A 23221-nucleotide genomic window follows, 5' to 3' on the forward strand; every position below is an offset into this window, starting at 1 on the left:
AAAAAATATTAACCCCTGGACATATTTCGTGCATTGAATCTACTAAAGAACCAAACACCCAGTGTGTAAGCTCTTGACTTACTTTGCTACTGTTCTTTGGATCTCTCTTTTTTCTTCTTCATTTAATCTTTGAAGGATGGATTCCAGGAGAGAAAAATGAAAGTTAATATACTGAGCCACCTGAAAGAAAAAAACAAAAAAGGCAGAGCATTTGTGTGAGAGGTACTGGGTCAGGACAGCTCAAAGACAGATTCAGGGCAATGGCATCCATACATCACTGCTAATTTCTTCTGCGTCTTTATCCATGAGGAAAATGCGAGCATTTGTTTTGGACGGTCCCTGTAGGAGTCTATGCAGCAGCGGAATGTCTGTCTTCTTTAGCCGTTTCTGCTCTGCAAATGAAAAGAAGAATCAGCTACAGTCAGGAGGCCACCATAGAGGAAAAAAAGGAACATAATTTGTCCATTCATTTTGCTTCTTCTACTTACTTTGTGAAACCTATAAAGAAGAGGAGTTGGTTTACTCACTCGAAAAAGCAAGTTGAAATTAAAAGCTTTAAGTGAACTAAAAATAGACTTTCTCTTGCTATCCTTTGGGATTTGACTTTCCATTTCAGAATTCTAACCTTGCCTTTGGTTTGGATGTTCAGACAAATCTGCCATCCCATTTATGCCTTTGCAAAACCTAAAAACATTCATTCAATAAATACTTATTGATCTTTCCTATTTCCATTAATGTAATTCTATCCTTCTAGTAGCTCAGATCCAAAACTTTGTAATTATCTTCAATTCTTCATTTCCCTCTCACCCCACATCCAATCTTTGGATTTTCTTTAAAAATATATTCTGAACTGTTATTTACATTAGCAGTATTTTTTTATATTTCATTCTTCTATTGGCTTCATCCATTCAGCCATAATAATGACATGAGAAAGAAAATAACTTCCAATTTGGTATATTCCCAGAACTTCAAATTTCTAAAAGTTATAAACACTTCTACCACAAAATATTTCTAATTTTTTGCCTAAGTAGTTTCACATCTGTGATATCATTTTTATCAGAATAAAGCATGAACAGGACACAGTGCCCTTACAATCATTTTCTTTCCTCAAATAATTTTTGAGTTCTTACTATGTACCAGGCCTTGTTCTCTGTGCTGGGCACACTATAGAAGAAAGCAGAGTAAAATCACTTCTCTCATGGACCTCACACTCATGGAGAGGATGGTGATAAGAAAGATGCAGCAATAAAACCTATCTTATGTAGTGATAAGTATTCAGGGGGAAGGTTACTCAAGGAAGGGGGTAGAAAGTGTGCATGTGTGTACATATGTATAAGCAAGTGAAAAGTTTTAAATTATTGCTAGAATGGCTGAGGAAGGCCTCACCGAAGACGTAATATTTGAGCAAAGACCTGAAGGAGATGAGAGAGAAATCGTGAAGCTATTTAGGGGAAGTGTGTGTCAAAAGAATAAGTAGGTAAATTGAGCACCCATGAAGTCAGTGCATGCCTAAAGATGTCGAAGAGCGCCTAGGGAACAAGGTGGCTGGTATGGAGATGAGGAGAGGGCTATTGAATGATGAAGAGAAGAGGTAATGGGGCCAGCACAAAGATTCTGACTTTGCTGTGAGAAGGGAGACCATTGGAGGATCTGAGAAGAGGTGTGACACGGTCAGACTTACACGGTTAAAGAATTGTCTGCTCTGTTGAAGTAGACTGATGGGGAAAAGGTAGACCAGTTAGTCCCCTCTCTGGTATCATGTGTTTCTTTGGGCTTTTCATAGTTCCAAGGGTCAGAACTGTTCTCGTCCCCTGGACTGGACTTCTCCAGGAAAAAAAATGCAAGGCAGAGTCCAGAACTTAGAAGCCCAGCTTCCCCACAGCTAGTGATATGATTCATTAATGTGTCCACAGAGTCAGTGTTTGCTGCTTTAATTCCTCCATGATTTCTGAAGCAATGGGGAACCTTGATAATTCAGCTCCTCTCATTAACCCACCAGAACCCTCTTTTATGAAAACTAATTAATTTATTTTAATTGAAGGCAATATTGTGGTGGTTTTTGCCATACATGGACATGAATCAGCCACGGGTGTACATGTGTCCCCCATCCCGAAAACCCCTCCCACCTCCCTCCCCATCCCATCCCTCTGGGCTGTCCCAGGGCACCGGCTTTGAGTGCCCTGTTTCATGCATCAAACTTGGACTGGTCATCTGTTTCACATACAGCGATATACATGTTTCAATGCTATTCTCTCAAATCATCCCACCCTCTCCTCCCACAGAGTCCAAAAGTCTGTTTTTTATATCTGTGTCTCTTTTGCTGTCTTGCATATAAGGTTGTCATTACCATCTTTTAAAATTCCATATATATGTGTAATATACTGTATTAGTGTTTTTCTTTCTGACTTACTTCACACTGTATAATAGGCTCCAGTTTCATCCACCTCATTAGAACTGATTCAAATGCATTCTTTTTAATAGCTGAGTAATATTCCATCATGTGTATGTACCACAGCTTTCTTATCCGTTCATCTGCTAATGAACATCTAGGTTGCTTCCATGTCCTGGCTACTGTAAATAGCGCTGTGGTGAACATTGGGGTACACGTGTCTCTTTCAATTCTGGTTTCCTTGGTGTATATGCCCAGCAGTGGAATTGCTGAGTCATACGGCAGAACCCTCTTTGGAACTTTACATCTTATGTTAACCTGGGTTTGCATCCTCAATTTGTTTTATGCTTGATAATATAAAACAATGTTTCTTACTTCATGGTCACCTGGAATAATTATTAGAAATATGTATTCCCAGACTGTCCTCAGATCTGGAGGGGCTTGAGAATTTGTGTTTTAAATGAACTCTTCAGGTCATCCTGAAGTGTGCCTCAATTTGAGATTATAGATCATGGGCTTAGCAGGTAAAAGGTTTTAAAAGTACAGTCATCTATTTTCCACATTACTACCCAAACAGGTGCTCTATGCTCCATTCTTTTCCCTATTCTTAGTCCCTAAAAAGGACTTAGTTATGAATACCTTCAGTTCTGGATTTCATGTATAAGAAACTTCATGTATAAGAAATGTGATTTTCATAGGTAAAATGTAAAGAACTGTAGTTTTATAGTAAAAATAGGTTTCTTTTTTTCGGATTTTAAAATAATATGCATGTTGTGAGAGGGGAAAGGAGGTTACGTAGGTCAAAGGGTACACATTTTCAGTTATTAGAAGAACAAATTCTGAGGATCTAATGTATACTTGAAAGTTGCTGAAAGTAGTAAGCATTCTTAGCCCAAGGGAAAAAAAGTTAACTATGTGAGCTCATAGATATGTTGATTATCTTGATCACAGCAATAGGTCCACAGTGGTTGTACACTTTAAATATATTCAATTATATTTGTCAATTATCCTAATTATTCATCAGTAAAGTTAAAAACCCTTATACACTGTTGTAATTGTGAGGAAAAAACAAGGCAGAAAGTAAAACTTCCCTGGAATCCCAGAACTCTGAGATAAGCAGCATTTCACTTTGAGAGGATACTCCTCCATACGTCTCTTTAGCTACACACACAGACAATACATAAAAGTGGTCATATCACACTTGCTATTTTTATTGTACACATTTTTAAAAATCAAAGTTTAGTTTTTGCTTTTTTATTTTATGCTTTCTCTTCTTCCCATTGTCTTTTCTGTATCTCCCCAACCCCCTAACAAAGCAATCAATGTTAATGGCTTGGTATTTATCTTTCCATACCTTTCTCCCTAATCATATACTCATATAAACCACATATTTAAATAGGGATTTATAATTCTTTTTTAAAAATGAAGTCATACTCTATACATTTATAGGCATGTTGCATTTTTAATAAATATGTATTGTAAAGGCCTCCTGGTGGCTCAGATGGTAAAGCGTCTGCCTGCAGTATGGGAGACCCGGGTTCTATACATTTATAGGCATGTTGCATTTTTAATAAATATGTATTGTAAAGTTCCCTCCATTCAACTGGTACAGATCTAACTCATTTCATAATAGCTGCATATTAATCATGTATTAAATCATTCTTCTTTGATGGGTAACTTTGCCTTTAGCTTTCTATCATTATAAATAACCTTGCACATAAATCTGTAGGTAATAGTGCTTTGATTTTTGTAAAACAGATTCTCACCAGTGGATTTGCTGGGCTAAGGAATATGTATACTGTAGATTTTTAATAAATATTGCTAAAACGAGTTCCAAGAAAGTAGGAGTCAGATCTTCAGCAGAATTGCATTAACATTCTCTTTTACTCTTATCCGTGGCAACCAGTAGGTAGAATCAGATAAAAGATAACATGGCATTGTGGGTTGAATATACATATCCTTGACCTTTGCATTTCCTTTGATACTTGCATTCCCTTAAGCTTTAGACTTTCCTAAAAATATTTACAGGTTATTTTGTTATTCTCTGAACTGCTTTATCATACTTCTTTGTATTTTCATTGGACTGGTTGCCTTTTCATTATCACTTTGCAAGAACTTTTTGACACTGTAGGTATTAATTTTTCATCTGACAGTCTTCATAATCTTTGGTTTGTATCTTTTACGTTTTATACAGTCCAGCATTTTTATCTTGTAGTTTTCTCCTAAACAACCAGAATGAGTACACACACACTCAGAACTTTCAAAAATTTATATATATATATATATATTTAAGCTTTCAATTTATAAAGACTTCAATTTTATATATGTTTGGATATCCAGTTTCCATTTTCTTATAGTTGTTCTGTATCAAAATATATTATTTTATTTATTCAATTTCTGGCTCAAGTGATCAGACACTTAAATTACAACTTCAGCCATTTCTATAATCTAACTTCAAAATTTTTCAGTTTTAATGATGGCCATTCTGACTGGTGTGAGGTGATATCTCATTGTAGTTTTGATTTGCATTTTTTAAATAATTAACGATGTTGAACATCTTTTATGTGCCTGTTGGTTGTCTGCATGTCTTCTTTGGAGGAGTGTCTGTTTAGATCCTCTTCCCATTTTTTGAGTGGGCTGTTTGTTTTGATGCTGTTAAGTATCATGAGCTGTTTGCAGTTTGGGGAGGCTGATCTTGTATCATTTGCATCATTTGCAAACATTTTCTCCCAATCAGTGGGCTATAGTTTTGTTTTGTTTACTATTTCCTTTACTGTGAAAAAACTTTTTTGAGTTTAAGTAGGTCCCATTGTTTACATTTGTTTTTATTTCCAATATTCTGGGAGACAGACTGAAAAAGATATTGCTGTGATTTATGTCAGAGAGTGTTCTGCCTATGTTTTCCTCTAGGAGTTTTAGAGTATGCAATCTCACATTTAGGTCTTAAATCCATTTTGAGCTTATTTTTGTATATGGGGTTAAAGAATGATCTAACTTTTTTCTTTTTTTAACATTTAACTGTACCTTTTCCCCAGCACCATTTGTAGAAGAGACTGTCTCCAACATTGTGTAGTCTTGCCTCTTTTGTCATAGATTAATTGACAATAGGTGCAAGGGTTTATTTCTGGGTTTTCTATTTTAAGGCTTTCAGAAATTTCATTTCAATATTGCCTTAGGATTTCTCTAATCCATCTTTTACTCTTTGCTCCTAGCGCCCCACACATAGTCTCTTCCCAAGGTCCTGATGCTAACTTTTACCCCACCACATAGCTCTGCACATTTTTCTCTACTGAGGAAGAGGGAACACTCCCACAGTGTGTCAGAAAGAGGTAATGTTAGGAAAGAGGCACCAATGAGATCAGGGAGTAATGGTATGTAATGATGACTCCAGTAAAAGCTAGAATGATAAGGGAAAGTGAAAAGGAAAGGAGTACAAAGATCAACAACTGAAATGCCTACAATTCCTGGGACTCTTCCACCTATTCTCCAGGGCTCTTTGATCACCATTCAGATAGCTTAATGCCTGGCCAACAAGCAAATGGCAACCCACTCCAGTGTTCTTGCCTGGAGAATCCCAGGGATGGGGGAGCCTGGTGGGCTGCTGTCTATGGGGTTGCGCAGAGTCGGACACGACTGAAATGACTTAGCAGCAGCAGCAGCAACAAACAAAGTCTTTTGTGTTAAGCTCTTCTGGGACCCCTTATTCTTAGGTTGTCTTCCTTTGAAACTGTGAAGGATGAATAATGTAAAACACTCCACCTCTCTTCTTTCTTTCTTCCCTTCCTCCCTTTCTTCCGCAGAAAGAGGTGAACTGCTTTTCTGCCTTATTCATGGGCAGGAAACGACAACACATGCAGTCACATAAGAATAAGCAAGTTTTCTTACCTCCTGTTGCAAAAATAATGTAAAGTGCAAAATCCTGGGCACTATTTTCAATCTGTCAATGGAAAAAAATGAACAGACATGAATTCTTTGTTAGTGTTTTCTAAGCCAACCAGACCCAGATTATATATCTGTTTCTTCACTTTAATTTTCCACTTTCATATATAAAATCTTCTCTGCTCCCAGGGGATAAGGTAATTTCTCAGTGCAGTTACTAAAAGATGTTATACAGTTATCTTTTGGTATCTGCTGTGGCTCTTGCCTAGGAAATCTCATGGACGGAGGGGCTGGGTGGGCTACAGTCCATGGGGTCATGAAGAGTCAGACACGACTGAGCAACTTCACTTTTCACTTTTCACTTTCATTCACTGGAGAAGGAAATGGCAACCCACTCCGGTGTTCTTGCCTGGAGAATCCCAGGGACGGGGGAGCCTGGTGGGCTGCCATCTATGGGGTTGCACAGAGTCAGACACGAGGGACGTGACTTAGCAGCAGCAGCAGTGGATACCAAAATCCACATATACTCTAGTCCCTCAGTTGGCCTTTTGTACTCTCAGGACTGCATTCATGGATTCAACCAACCATGTACTGTAAACAGTAATATATGCATTGAAGAAAAAAATCCATATTTATGAATATATATGGCTGAGTCCCTTTGCTGTTTACCTGAAACTATCACAACATTGTTAATTGGCTATATCCCAATAAAAAATAAAAAGTTCACAAAAAATCCATATTTAAATAGACCCATGGCATTCAAACGTGTTTTTCAAGGGTCAACAATACATAGGAAAGAATTTTTTGGAACTGAATATTTAATTTAGATATACATGCTTATATGTCTTTTTCAGAAAAATCCATTTATGTGTTTACAATTAAATTATACACAAGATATTTATACTTCAGTTCACTGATAAAGATTACCTTAAATTTTTGGAGAATTTGCTTTATTACTTCTTCAGTTCTCATATTACTGTTTACTCTGACCTTAGTTTCTGATCCAAAGGCTGGAGTGAAAATTGACGTCTAGAAGAAGAAAAAAAAAAAGAAAAGATTTTTGTAATTTTAAGGACATATGTGACAAACTAACAAGAGTCTGTCTCTTGAATCTGGCCTTCCTTTGCGCAAAAAATCCGAGATCATGAGTTTAAAATTTTGCTTTCTTATTTTTACTTTCTTTGTTTTGGTTGTTGAGTACTATGTATGCCTTTAAGCAGCTTCATATTGTTTCTAGAGTAAGTTAGGTAAAACATCATTTAAGAATGTTTGAAATATTTTCATTAGATAATCATGCTATTCTTTACTGTAATTTAAGATTTCAAAATTCCCTCCTGTTTGGGAGTAATTGTTCTAAATTGCTTTTATTTGAACCATATGAAATCATTCCTTTTCAGTTGGTCAGAAATGGTCCAGTGTTGCCAATTTCATGTGATTCAGCTTATATCTCAATTGAGGATTTGGGTAAAAGTGCTGCTAATTGAACATTTAGAACAATGTTTCTCACAAGTTCCTCTAATCAGTAGTTGGCTCTTTAGATAAAATTCGGTAAACAGCTGCCATGATCCAATAAATCTGACACATCCCTCTTGGGGATTAGTACTGCACCATAAAAATTATAAGAAACATATAACCATAAATTTTTTACTCAGAATTTTATTCCTATTTAAAAATAAAGTCCTGAGAGAGATGAAAAAATTAAATGGAAAATTCCAGAAATAATTCACACATTTTAAATTGTGTGTTGTTCTTTTTTTTTTTAAGTTTTTTTTTTTAATATGGACCACTTTTAAAGTTTTTATTGACTTTGTTACAATATTGTTTCTGTTTTATGTTTTTCCTTTTTTTTGCCACAGGCATGTGGGATCTTAGCTACTTGACTAGGGATCAAACCCACACCCCCTGAACTGGAAGGCGAAATCTTAACCACTGGACTGCCAGGGAAGTCCCTGTGTGGCATTCAGAAAGTGTGTTGAAAGTGTTAGTTGCTCAGTAGTGTCCAACTCTGCAATTCCATGGACTGTAGCCCACCAGGGTCCTCTGTCCATGGGATTCTCCAGGCAAGAATACTGGAGTAGGTTGCTGTTCCCTTCTCTAGGGGATCTTCCTGACCCAGTGATTGAACCGGGATCTCCTGCATTTCAGGCAGATTCTTTACCATCTGAGCCACCAGGGAAGCCATTCTGAGTAGCATGATAAGATCTTGCACCATCCTACTCCACCCTGCCCAAGATCCCCAACCACTGACCGTGTCTGCTTCTGACAGATATCTATCAACTTCACCACAGCCTGATGGTCCAGGATCATCTGAAGCAGATGATCCTCCTTCTGATATATTGTCAGAAGGTCATTAGTAGCCTAATGCTGCATCACAATGCCTATGTCATTTACCTCAATTTATCTTATTACATCATAGGCATTTTATCATCTCCTGACCTTATAAAATTGAATACAGTACTACAAGATATTTTGAGAGAGAGAGAGAAAAAAAGACCACATCCACATAACATTTTTACACTATATTATTATAATTATTCTACTTTATTGTTAGATATTGTTGTTAATCTCTTATTTTACCCAATTTATAAGTTAACCTTTATCATAGGTATGTATGTATAGGAATGAACATTGTATACACAGAATTCAGTACTATCCTTGGTTTCAGGCATCCACTGAGGGTCTTGGAACATATTCCCTTGGGACTATGTATCACAATCTAAGCCTCTATTAAGTGTGTTATTCAATAATGGCATTATCAAGAGCTTTCATGATATAAAAACATATCTTACAACTACTTCAACTTAAATTCCTAGATATCCATCATTGCCTACCCATTGATAGGGTGCTTTGGCTTTTGGGGTTTCATTTTCTGCTAGTTATTATACTGTAGTAAATGACATTTGTATGAAATATCTTTAGTTTCACTTGATCTCTTTCAATCAACAGCAATGACACTAATGTAAACTCAGTTCTTCTTTTGTGCAGACACTATGCTAAGTGCTAAATTCACCTCATTCCACTTAATCCCATGAACAGCCTTGTAAAGAAGGAAGGATGAAAGCTAAGAGATTGAGATTTTTTATTTGCTCAGCAAGAATTTGCAATCAAGTCATCAAACTGCAAAGACCAAGAATTTTAATTATGATGCTATGCTGCCAACCTAGTGCCAATTTCGTTCTTAGTACTGCAGACCAATCTGGAAGCTGCTCATTTGGAAATATGTGGCTTTCACAGCCTTTCTTAACACAAACCACCCTACATGTGCTGATGACATACAGCATAATTCTGAAGAGAAGAAACCAGGACTATTGGTAGTTGCATATCTGTAGGGGACTGTCAATATTATGTCTTGGCCAGGGAGGAAATTCTTGAGACAGAAAAATGTCTAATTAGAATCAAAAATTCACAAGGGAGATTTCTCCCCACCAGTCTCCAAAGAGACATAAGGATAGCCTTCCAAGGGAGGAAGAAAGAAAAAGGTAGAAAGCCTTCTAAGGAAAAAGCTTATGATGAATGAATTAATATTTTGTATGAAAGCTTAAAATGGTGCCTCACATAGAGTGGTTTTAAAGTATTTATTAAATGAGTGGATGAATGATTGCTAAAATACATGACATAAAAAATTTGAGTTCTAGAAAAGAATGATCTATTTCCTACCTTCAGCCAACTTAAGTCTTATAAATATTACAGAATGGCACGTAAAATTTCAACACATATTAAATGAAAAAATCAGAATACAAATTATATAAACTATAATTGCACTTCTGTAAAAAGTGATATGTATATTATATGTGTAAGACCTGGAATTAGAAATTTAACTGATCAGAATAAACAGGGCTATAGCTGACTTAATCCTTTTATTTCAAATTTAATGTTTGAATGTACTTTGAACCAATATCTTTTGTAGACTTACATGATTCTAAGGACATTTATGGATGTATTGGTTTCTTTGCCCAAGTGCTGAGCTCCATGCTGACACAGGCACCAGCTGAGCCATCTGTGTACCTCCAGTGTGTATCATAGGGGCTGCCACTTAGGGTTCACCAATCATGCTGGTTGAGAACTTGGGTTCTGGCATCAGACAAAGCTGGATTTGAGTTCAGAGTTGGTACTTATAAGCAGTGTGACCTGTGACCTGTAACCTCTGTGAATTTCTGTGAATCTGAGGTGATCAAAGCAGTCAGTCAATCCTGAAATCACCCTGAATATTCATTGGAAGGGCTGATGCTGAAGCTCCAACACTTTGGCCACCTGATGTGAAGAGCCAACTCATTGGAAAAGACCCTGATGCTGAGAAAGATTGAAGGCAGGAGGAGAAGGGGACGACAGAGGATGAGATGGTTGGATGGCATCACTGACTGAATAAACATGAATTTGAGCAAACTCTGGGAGATGGTGAAAGACAGGGAAACATGGAGTGCTGCAGTCCATGGGGTTGCAAAGAGCTGGACATGACTGGTGGCTGAACAACAACTGTGAACCTCAGTTAACTCATATGTAAAATAGGGAAAAGAATAGTATCTGCTTCATATGATTATGTTTTAGTGAGTAATGAGATAAGCCAGCAAAACAATTTCATGCCAAATAAAGAGAGTACCCAGTAATGATAGCAATATAGCTGATAGTATTGTAAGTTTGAATTGTAAATTCAATTCAGTGATATTGTTAGCACAATAGACAGCATTCTTTTAAATGACATTAATGGAATTGTAACTCACTTCGTGGTTATAAAAGTGTCCATTAATAGAGGCCCTATGCTTCTGTCTGGCTTTTCTGTCCATCATCGGAGGCGTCATCCTTTTCCTCACCAGGGTTGCTTCACTCATAGTTCTGTAGAGTAATGGGGATTCAGGCTCTTCGTTTGCATGAGGCTTCAGAGTGCTACTGTGATAAGATAAATAGTCTGGGAAGAATAAAGGTTATAAACCCATAAAATTTAGCTGCTCATCTCTTTGCATCATGGATGGATTAGTATTAGTAAGTAATTATGTGGCTAAGCAATGAACTAAACTTCTTCTAAACAGAAAATAGCGATGATCTTGTTTAAGAACAGGGACATCTGGTAACACTTGTGTTCCATTTTACGTTGGAATTTTAATTTAATTGTAATTAGAGTATAAGCAAGTGATGTTTCACCTTTCTCTAGCACTGGTGCTACATACAAATAGATTTTTATTATATCTTTGGTGTCAAGATATTGGGATTCCCCTGTGTTGAAATGAGTGTTGTCAATGGATTAATTATTAATATAAGGATTCTCATATAAAAAATGCCAAAAGGCCATAAGACAAAAATAAGGAAGTCCCAGCAGGAGCATCATGTTTGTCGTAGAATATGAGTTGTTAAAGGACAGTAGAGGGGATGAATTGAGAATGCTTTGAAAAAAATTAGTTACACATTGGAAGTTGCTGGTAGCTTCCTGAAGATAATGCCTGCATGATACCCTTGTTCAATCTGAAATCAGCTTGGTAATATCACCATGCCAAAAATGTGAACCCCACTCCAGTCTCAGTCATCAACTCCTCCTTGGATCTCTATATACCATATAAAAATGAAAATCCATGTAAAATACAAAATATCATGCCTGTCTCAGTAAATGACAGAAAACTAATAGTATTATACCATTGTTGTTATGATTACTGATGTCACAAGTCATAGGAGCTGGCATTTTCCATTGGTTTGTCAAATTTGATATAAACTCACTTGATTTTTAAGTAGATTTCTCTCTTTTTTTAAACTTGTTATTTTATCTTGGAATATAGCCAATTAACAATGTTGTGATAGTTTCAGGTACACAGCAGAGCAACTCAGCCATATATATGCTTAAAACAACCCTATCAAATATAGCAAACCAAGTATATCTGCCTCTGAGAAGTCATGTCATATTAACTAAAATGTTTAGCTTCTCAAAAGATGTAGAATTCAACCTGAAGGGCTTGGTCTTAACATAAAAAACTACTGAGTTATGAATGATCCTAATCCTTGGGAGGAAATACTGAACAATTTTATGTATGAAAAACTTTATTCAAACCATTAGTTCTCCCTAATCTAATAAAGCTAAGTGACTTAATACATTTTTTTAAAATAATGCTTTTATATTGCAAAGTAAGGTTCTTAAACATTATATGAGCACTGTAGTGACTTAAGTTGGTATGCTCCTAGGATATATTTTTAAAATATAAAATAAGAGTTTAATAACTAATGGTATATAAAGTGTTATATTTCAGAGAAACATTTAGGATTCATGCATTATATTAGCTAAAAAAGTCTCCTCATTAATAAGAGTTTGATACTGACCTTCTTGGGAACCTGTTCCTCCAGTCACTGGAATCTGATCCTTGTCCAAGTCACTAATGCGATAAAGATCATCAAATTGTCCCCAGCGTGTCATTCCCCTGAAAAGTAATAAATTGTGTAAGTGATATCAATTATATTTATCAAAGGGCCTATGATAGTTTCCAGATTTACAGTATTAATACAGTACCATGGGCCTCTGTGGGTAGACACACCAGCCTAAATTATAATAATCTTTATATCATTAAATCTATATCTATACCAGAGTAGTCAATATGCATTTTAATTAATTCTTGTACTGATTCTTAGCATGTTTTGACACAATATTTTAGTTACATACTGAAACACAAAATTATATAGATTCTGTAAAATATATGGAATATGTAGAAACCAACAGAATCCATTCTTATACAGAAACCTCACTATGCTCTTCAGTGAGTTTAGATACAAAAGTGTTTATTCTAACTTGCATTGAGCTCCCATTGTATTCAAAGCATTTTAAGGTAAAATGATTCCAGTATAATTAGATATAAAACCTATCTTTAAGACCCTTGAGCACTACAAAGAATTCAATTTATAAAGCAGGAAAATCTCTGCGAAAGACTCCTTTTCTGGGACATCATGATTTACAAAGTGTGCTATTAATTTTCAATGTATTCTAATGCCCAGAAAAAATAAAACTGGGCCACTGCTTATCTTTACCAGTTGGACCAAGGCTCATTTTTTATTTTCTTTCTGGCTTTAAATAAGTTACTTATTTCCTCTGTGCATTAGTGTTCTCACCTGTAAAATGGAGATGAACATAGAGTGAGGTAGGCTAGGACTGTTGAGAAGATTAAATGAGTTAATTTATGTAAAACCCTTGAAAAAGTGCCCAACACACAGTAAGAACTCAAGATGCGTTAAAAAAAATGACCGTGGTTGTCTTCATCTTCATTGCCATCCTCATCACAGTCCCCATCATCTGTATGTATTTCATGATGGGTCTGGAGCCATTAGGGATCCAAGGTACTCCTAGATCTCTCTAGGTTAATAGATAACTATCATATCTGGGACTAGCCTTAGCTCTTACTAAGAGTCTCTTCCAATGTCTGTTTTCCTTATGGCCAAAAAATATCAACCCGTAGGGAGTTTGTGACATTAATTCTACCCAAATGTCACTGGTAGCAACAATAACACAAAGTGCTTATTCATACTAATGCTGGTAAATATGAATAAACATGATCCTTTTCTTCTTTGACCTTTGAATTCCTTTGAAGTCTTTTACAACTTCTATATCATTTGAGTCTCACAATAATAGTCTTGTGATATAGATAAGATAATCCTAATATACTGGTTTATTAATTTTCCATTAAGCTCTACCATCCAGGATATAGCCAGTCAAAACAAATGTCCTAGAAGTCCAAAGTTACTTAGTAACTTTGACTCAAAGGAGAACAATTCCGGCCCTGACTCAGAGCCTAGTTATTCTTCCTTTTACTTTTTTTAAATTGAAGTATAGTTGATTTACAATGTTTTAAGTGTACAGCAAAGTGGTTAAGATATACGTATGTATATGTATATATATTTCTTGCTCAGATTCTTTTCCATTATAGATTGTTAGATGATATGAATATAATTTGCTGTGCTATATGGTAGGTCCTTGTTTATGTATTTTACATGCAATAGTGTCTATCTGTTAATCCCAAACTCCTAATTTATCCCTCCCTGCACGATTCCATTTGGTAGCCATAAGTTTGTTTTATGCATCTATTTCTGTTCCTGAAATAAGTTCACTTGCATCATTTTTAAGATTTCACATGTAAATGATATTTGTGATATTTGCCTTTGACCTCAGGCAGTGTGATATTCTTCAAGTCCATCCATGTTGCTGTAAGTGAACTTATTTCGTTCTTTTTATGGCTGAATAATATTCCATTGCATGCATATATATATATATATATACTACACCATCTTTATTCATTCATTCGTCAGTGGACATTTAGGTTGCTTCCAGGTCTTGGATATTGTAAATAGTGTTGCTCTGAACACTGGTGTGCATGCATCTTTTCAAATTATTGTTTTCATCTTTTCCAGATATATGCTCAGCAGTGGGATGGCAAGATCATACAGAGGCTCTATTTTTAGTTTTTTAGGGAACCTCCATACTGTTCTCCATAGTGGCTGTACCAATTTACATTCCCACCAGCAGTATAGGAAGGTTCCCTTTTCTAGTTATTCTTTTGAAAGGCAAAATTATCAATGTATAGAAGATTAATTTTAAAACGCAGATGTGATTATCATAGAATGAGAGTTGAAAGGGAAAGTGTTAGTCACTCAGTGTGGCCGACTCTTTGAGACCCCGTGGACAGTAGCCTGCCAGGATCCTCTGCCCATGGAATCCTCCAGGTGAGAATACTGGAGTGGGTTAACCATGGAAAAAACAACAACAAAATAACAGTGAAAATAGAAACTAAAACCTCAAAGCAATCCAATGCTGTCTCCCCTGGGGGAAGACGAGAGAGCCCAAGCATGCCAGACCAGTGATGTGCTATAAATTCTTGGTAGTCCTGCCAACTTGACACCTGTCCTCTCCTTCTCTCAGCTCAGTGAGGTCACACAAATACAGAGGAACCAACATGGCTTAATTTCATATAGCCAGTGTTGGGCCCCTTTTCTTCCTTACCATCTTAGCAAAAACAAGCACCTCCACCCCCAAATTGCCAGCCCCCAGCCTATCCCTTTTCAGCTCTAGACTGTGTAATTGGAAGTGCCTCCATATACAGTTGTGCACTTGACTAAGCTTGAATGCAGTGACCCAAAGTTTTCTAAAGAAAACTGGTGGAACTTTATGTAACATCAAATAGTTTAAGTTGCCCAAGCACGGGCATGTCAGCCTTATTCTGACCAAGTTTCAGGATATATACCATTAGCAAATTTAAACTGTGGGGAAGTATTCTCATGAGCTGCAAAATAAAAAGGAGGTCAACATTTGACAGACAAATTGAAGGTGGTCACTTCTCTACCCAAATGGTAAGAAAGGAAAAACACTCTTGACGTTATTCACATGGACATCTGTCCAGTTTCTGCTCTTTATGCCATTCTGCCATGACTTGTCCAAAGCATGTCAAAGCAGACTTTGCAAAAACATTGAAAATGGAAAGGGGAACCGGTGCCACAGCAAACATAACCTCAGTAAGGTCGTTTTTACAAAAAATTTCCAAAACAAAATACTTGGACCAGTTATGAGATATCAAAGTACTGCCCACGGAAGTGTTTCCATAAAGGATCACAAGTGGTCACAGCTCAAACTGATTTATTTTTAAACTGTTACCACTCCCATTTAGCTGATTCAGTGTGACTCATTTCAAAGATAATGTAAACAAAGTAGCTTGATTCTCTCCAAAGGTGAGTAGAAAGAAAAGATTATAGCCCTTCCTGCAGCTGAGTACACAACTTCCACATCTTTTGTACCACATCCAACTGCTGGAGATATTAAGTCTGTGAACCTGAGCGAACAGAGGTATAAGTTCTGCCCACAGAAGTCCAGTATGGGAAAGGGAGCAATAAAAATTCTTAGGGAGTGAGTAGTGATAATCCATTTCCTTACACAATTTCACTCAAGGCTCAAAATTTAAATAATACACTGCAAGGAGATCCAACTAGTCCATTCTGAAAATCAGCCCTGGGATTTCTTTGGAAAGAATGATGCTAAAGCTGAAACTTCGGTACTTTGGCCACCTCATGCGAAGAGTTGACTCATTGGAAAAGACTGATGCTGGGAGGGACTGGGGGCCAGAGGAGAAGGGGATGACAGAGGATGAGATGGCTTGATGGCATCACTGACTTGATGGATGTGAGTCTGAGTGGACTGCAGGAGTTGGTGATGGACAGGGGGCCTGGTGTGCTGTGATTCATGGGGTGGCAAAGAGTCGGATACAACTGAGCAACTGAACTGAACTGAACTGAACTGAAAGAAGGCTTCAGCAATACATGAGCTGTGAACTTCCAGATGTTCAAGCTGGTTTTAGAAAAGGCAGAGAACCAGAGAACAAATTGCCAACATCTGCTGGATCATCGAAAAAGCAAGAGAGTTCCAGAAAAACATCTATTTCTGCTTTATTGACTAAGCTAAAGCCTTTGATTCTGTGAATCACAATAAACTGTGGAAAATTCTAAAAGAGATGGGAATACCAGACCACCTGACCTGACTCTTGAGAAACTTATATGCAGGTCAGGAAGCAACAGTTAGAACTGGACATGGAACAACAGACGGGTTCCAAATAGGAAAAGGAGTATGTCAAGGCTATATATTGTCACCCTGCTTATTTAACTTACATGCAGAGTACATCATGAGAAACACTGGGCTGGAAGAAGCACAAGCTGGAATCAAGATTGCCAGGAGAAATATCAATAACCTCAGATATGCAGATGACACCACCTTTATGGCAGAAAGTGAAGAGGAACTAAAAAGCCTCTTGATGAAAGTGAAAGAGGAGAGTGAAAAAGCTGGCTTAAAGCTCAACATTCAGAAAACGAAGATCATGGCATCTGGTCCAATCACTTCATGGCAAATAGATGGGGAAACAGTGGAAACAATGTCAGAGTTTATTTTTGGGGGCTCCAAAATCACTGCAGATGGTGATTGCAGCCATGAAATTAAAAGATGCTTACTCTTTGGAAGGAAAGTTATGACCAACCTAGATAGCATATTCAAAAGCAGAGACATTACTTTGCCAGCAAAGGTCTGTCTAGTCAAGGCTATGGTTTTTCCAGTGGTCATGTATGGATGTTAGAGTTGGACTGTGAAGAAAGCTGAGCACTGAAGAATTGATGCTTTTGAACTGTGGTGTTGGAGAAGACTCTTGAGAGTCCCTTGGACTGCAAGGATATCCAACCAGTCCATTCTGAAGGAGATCAGTCCTGGGTGTTCTTTGGAAGGAATGATGCTAAAGCTGAAACGCCAGTACTTTGGCCACCTCATGGGAAGAGTTGACTCACTGGAAAAGACTCTGATGCTGGGAGGGTTTGGGGGCAGGAGGAGAAGGGGACGACTGAGGATGAGATAGCTGGATGGCATCACCAACTCGATGGACGTGAGTTTGAGTGAACTCCGGGAGTTGGTGACAGACAGGGAGGCCTGGCGTGCTGTGATTCATAAGGTCACAAATAGTTGGACACGACTGAGTGACTGTACTGAACTGAACTGAACTGAAAGGGTGGATGGCAATCAGAGTGAGGATGTCTAGAACTGAATTGAAACAAAGTACAATACTTTAGGGACTTCCCAGGTGGCGCTAATGGTAAAGAAAGTGAAAGTGAAGTTGCTCAGTCATGTCTGACTCTTTGCCACCCCATGGACTGTAGCCTACCAGGCTCCTCTGTCCATGGGATTTTCCAGGCAAGAGTAATGGAGTGGATTGCCATTCCTGCCTGCAAATGGAAGAGACTTAAGAGACACAGGTTCTATCCCTGGGTCAGGAGGATCCCCTGGAGGAGGGCATGGCAACCCACTGTAGTATTCTTGCCTGGAGAATGCCATGGACAGAGGAGCCTGGTGGGCTATGGCCCATAGGGTCACAAAGAGTTGGACACAACTGAGTGACTTAGCACTCACGTACACATAATACTTCAGGTGGGTCTGCATCCCACTAGGGAACAAGAGGTCAAGGAACAGTTATTCCAAATTGTGCTGCACATTCCAGCTAACTGTTTAGCTGCTTCCCACAAAAACTTCTTGGATAATTAATCACAATTGAATCAATTGAATCTAATCTTGCTCTTTTGTGGGACAGGAGTGGGGTCATTTTCTGACAATTTTTACTCACCAGAAAAATCTGATATCCTGCAAATATGCACTCAAATATTCTCCCAGTAAGTCTCATTACTGTGGTAAAGAGCAAGCAAAGTTTTCAAGGGTAGTCTTTCTCAACTTGAAACAAAAAGAGGTAGATTTTTTTTCTGGTCACGCCACACAGCATATGGGATCTTAATTCCCCAGCCAGGGATAGAACCCATGCCCTCTGCGTCGGAAGTGCAGTCTTAACCACCAGACTGCCAGGGAAGCCCCTACAGGAGATAATTTATCTTTGGTTCACAGCATTATTCTGATAAATAATGGAAAAAGCAAATGGATTCTATGGAAGGCAACTCATGAGAATATTAATTTATCATCTTCCATAGAATATGGAAAGGCATTAATATATCTTGTCTACTTGGGCTCTTGAAACTCATCCTCAAGTTCAGGGTTTCTAGGAATAAGTGTTTTGAATTTTAATTTGGAAAATAAAAAATATATATGTATTGGGATACATATTCAAGATCATGATAGCTTAATGTGATAATTTAGGTAGCTTACTGCATTTCCTTGACATCTCCCCATAATGTCTCATACTAATTAAGTTTTCATGATTCAACTAATTAAAATGCATCGAAAGGAGCTGACTGCTCAGAGAACTTTGCAATGAGTTCTTAGGCAATATGAAGAATGATAGCTAATTTTGCCAAATTCATATCTTGTATAGTTTCCTAAAAGTAGGACCCAGGGTAATTTCTACTTTTAAATGATGTTCCTAGTCATTTAGAACCACCAGCCCATCAATCACTTAGTACCTGAAGGTGAAGGATAGAGGATTTCATCAGGTTGCCTAAGTCTGTGGTTTCCCTTCTGCTGTTTCATAAGTGCTGGACTCTTTGTCCTTTGATAGCTTGGATGGGATACTAATCAGAAGTGGTAGATGGAGAGAAAGTTCCACAGCAGAGCAGAAGTATTTAACCACAAGGATTCTGAGGGTTTCATTCAATACTATATTTTGAGTCCCGTCTTTGTGCTGGCTCACTGCTGAGCATGGGGATAAAGATGAGTAAGGCATGCTCCTTACCCATTAGAGCTCATAGACTAGAGGGGGAGGCAGGTATATGAAAATTCAATTAACAGCGTGCTCTGAAAGTGACATAGAAAAGTTGTCAGTGCACCTCCTACAGACCTAAGGGTCAGAAAAGGCTTTCTGGAGAAAATGTTACTGACCTGAATCTTAAAAGAGTTGTGGAAGAGTCTAGCAAGTGGATATAGAGAAGCAAGCAGGCTTCTAGGCAGAGGCAGGAAGTAAAACTATATGACATGTGTAGGCAATTACCAAATGTTCAGAATTATGGGAGCATAGCACTTGAGAAAGGCTGGCAAGGTGCAACTTGTGGGACTTCTGTGTTTCTCCAGGGGAAAAGTAGGGCTTCCCTGAAGGTGATATGGTATCATCTTGGTTATGGCCAAAGGTCACATTGAGGAAAAGGTCCTGGCTGCTCTCTCTCCATCCTCTGTCCTGCTGGAACTCCAGCTCATCCAGTTATGCATGGAAGGGTGGATGAAAAGAAGGACTGATATCTCCATGAATATATAAAAGAAAGAAGCATTAGAAAGCCAACGATTGAAAATGAAGGTAAAAAGGGAGGGAGGGAAGAAGAAAACAAGATTTATATGTGTGTTAGATGGTCAGTCGTATCCAGCTCTTTGCGACCCCAAAGACTGTAGCCCACCAGGCTTGTCTGACATGATATTCTCCAGGCAAGAACACTGGAGTGGGTTGCCATTCCCTTCTCTAGGAGATCTTCCCAACACAGAGATAGAACTTGGGTTGCCTGTATTGCAGGCAAGTTCTTTACTGTCTCAGCTACCAGGGAAGCCTAAACATTGTAAAGGATAATGAAAGTATCTATCAACTCTACTTATGTCTTCAAGGTACAGTTGAGAGAGTCATTTCCTAGGCAGGTTGATAAGAAGTCTAGGGGTCCCCAAGGAGAGAGGGGTCTGGAATTCTCAAGGAGGGAAAAAGGACAAACATTTTTATCCCTCTACATTCCTTAGGATTATGTATCCTGCCAGAGGACAGTCTCTGGATTAAACCTTCTGGCTAATCCTGTTGTTTTAAAATGTAAATTATGGGAGTAGGTCTTGTGAGGTCTTTAAAACCACCAGACACTCTCTTGATTCCTTCAGTTCAGTCACTCAGTCCTGTCTGACTCTTTGCGAACCCATGAATCACAGCACGCCAAGCCTCCCTGTCCATCAACAACTCCCAGAGTTCACTCAGACTCACGTCCATCAGTCAGTGATTCCATCCAGCCATCTCATCGTGTGTCGTCCCCTTCTCCTCCTGCCCCCAACCCCTCCCAGCATCAGAGTCTTTTCCAGTGAGTCAACTCTTCACATAAGGTGGCCAAAGTACTGGAGTTTCAGCTTTAGCATCATTCCTTCCAAAGAACACTCAGGGCTGATCTCCTTCAGAATGGACTGTTTGAATCTTCTTGCAGTCCAAGGGACTCTCAAGAGTCTTCTCCAACACCACAGTTCAAAAGCATCAATTCTTCGGTGCTCAGCTTTCTTCACAGTCCAACTCTAACATCCATACATGACCACTGGAAAAACCATAGCCTTGACTAGACCGACCTTAGTCTGCAAAGCAATGTCTCTGCTTTTGAATATGCTATCTAGGTTGGTCATAACTTTCCTTCCAAAGAGTAAGCATCTTTTAATTTCATGGCTGCAGTCACCATCTGCAGTGATTTTGGAGCCCCCAAAAATAAAGTCTGAAACTGTTTTCACTGTTTCCCCATCTATTTGCCATGAAGTGATGGGACCAGATGCCATGATCTTCGTTTTCTGAATGTTGAGCTTTAAGCCAACTTTTTCACCCTCCTCTTTCACTTTCACCAAGAGGCTTTTTAGTAACTCTTCACTTTCTGTCATAAGGGTGGTATCATCTGCATATCTGAGGTGATTGATATTTCTCCTGGCAAGCTTGATTCCATCTTGTGCTTCTTCCAGCCCAGCGTTTCTCATGATGTACTCTGCATAGAAATTAAATAAGCAGGGTGACAATATACAGCCTTGACATACTCCTTTTCCTATTTGGAACCAGTCTGTTGTTCCATGTCCAGTTCTAACTGTTGCTTCCTGACCTGCATACAGATTTCTCAACAGGCAGGTTAGGTGGTCTGGTATTCCCATCACTTGAAGAATTTTCCACAGTTTATTGTGATCCACACAGCCAAAGGCTTTAGCATAGTCAATAAAGCAGAAATAGATGTTTTTCTGGAACTCTCTTGCTTTTCCCATGATCCAGCAGATGTTGACAATTTGATCTCTGGTTCCTCTGCCTTTTCTAAAACCAGCTTGAACATCTGGAAGTTCATGGTTCACGTATTGCTGAAGCCTGGCTTGGAGAATTTTGAGCATTACTTTACCAGCATGTTAGATGAGTGCAACTGTGCAGTAGTTTGAGCATTCTTTGGCATTGCCTTTCTCTGGAAATGGAATGAAAACTTTTCCAGCCCTGTGGCCACTGCTAAGTTTTCCAAATTTGCTGGCATATTGAGTGCAGCACTTTCACAGCATCATCTTCCAAGATTTGAAATAGCTCTACTGGAATTCCATTACGTCCACTAGCTTTGTTCGTAGTGATGCTTTCTAAGGCCCACTTGACTTCACATTCCAGGATGTCTGCCTCTAGATGAGTGATCACACCATCATGATTATCTGGGTTGTGAAGATCTTTTTTCTACAGTTCTTCTGTGTATTCTTGCCACCTCTTCTTAATATCTTCTGCTTCCGTTATGTCTATACCATTTCTGTCCTTTATTGAGCCTATCTTTGCATCAAATGTTCCCTTGGTATTTCTAATTTTCTTGAAGAGATCTCTAGTTTTTCCCATTATGTTCTTTTCCTCTATTTCTTTGCATTGATTGCTGAAGAAGGCTTTCTTATCTCTTCTTGCTATTCTTTGGAACTCTGCATTCAGATGCTTATATCTTTCCTTTTCTCCTTTGCTTTTCACTTCTCTTCTTTTCACAGCTTTTTTTAAGGCCTCCCCAGACAGCCATTTTGCCTTTTTTCATTTCTTTTCCATGGTGATGGTCTTGATCCCTGTCTCCTGTACAATGTCACGAACCTCAGTCCATAGTTCATCAGTCACTCTATCTATCAGATCTAGGCTCTTAAATCTATTTCTCACTTCCACTATATAATCATAAGGGATTTGATTTAGGTCATACCTGAATGGTCTAGTGGTTTTCCCTACTTTCTTCAATTTTAAGTCTGAATTTGGTACTAAGGAGTTCATGATCTGAGCCACAGTCAGCTCCTGGTCTTGTTTTTGTTGACTGTATAGAGCTTCTCCATCTTTGGCTGCAAAGAATATAATCAATCTGATTTTGGTGTTGACCATCTGGTGATGTCCATGTGTAGAGTCTTCTCTTGTGTTGTTGGAAGAGGGTGTTTGCTATGACCAGTGCATTTTCTTGGCAAAACTCTATTAGTCTTTGCCCTGCTGCATTCCATATTACAAGGCCAAATTTGCCTGTTACTCCAGGTGTTTCTTGACTTCCTACTTTTGCATTCCAGTCCCCTATAATGTAAAGGACATCTTTTTTGGGTGTTAGTTCTAAAAGGTCTTGTAGGTCTTCATAGAACCGTTCAACTTCAGCTTCTTCAGCATCACTGGTTGGGGCATAGACTTGGATTACTGTGATATTGAATGGTTTGCCTTGGAAATGAACAGAGATCATTCTGTCGTTTTTGAGACTGCATCCAAGTACTGCATTTCGGACTCTTTTGTTGACCATGATGGCTGCTCCATTTCTTCTAAGGGATTCCTGTCTGCAGTAGTAGATATAATGGTCATCTGA

General features: G+C 38.3%; 1 protein-coding gene across 4 annotated transcripts in view; it reads right to left on the bottom strand.

Annotated features, from left to right (window-relative positions):
- Positions 1-23221, bottom strand: part of RASSF6 (Ras association domain family member 6) — a 68199-nt gene that overhangs the window by 1914 nt on the left and 43064 nt on the right. For all 4 annotated transcript variants that reach the window (XM_018049569.1, XM_013964716.2, XM_005681748.3 and 1 more), the window contains 6 exons: positions 12566-12663; positions 10987-11171; positions 7196-7297; positions 6275-6326; positions 274-392; positions 83-180 (listed from right to left, as the gene is read on the bottom strand). In XM_018049569.1, the coding sequence (XP_017905058.1) occupies positions 83-180; positions 274-392; positions 6275-6326; positions 7196-7297; positions 10987-11171; positions 12566-12663 (654 nt within the window). The remainder of the gene's footprint in view (positions 1-82; positions 181-273; positions 393-6274; positions 6327-7195; positions 7298-10986; positions 11172-12565; positions 12664-23221) is intronic.

The sequence above is a fragment of the Capra hircus genome, chromosome 6, assembly GCF_001704415.2.
Source record: "Capra hircus breed San Clemente chromosome 6, ASM170441v1, whole genome shotgun sequence".
Lineage (NCBI taxonomy): Eukaryota > Metazoa > Chordata > Mammalia > Artiodactyla > Bovidae > Capra > Capra hircus.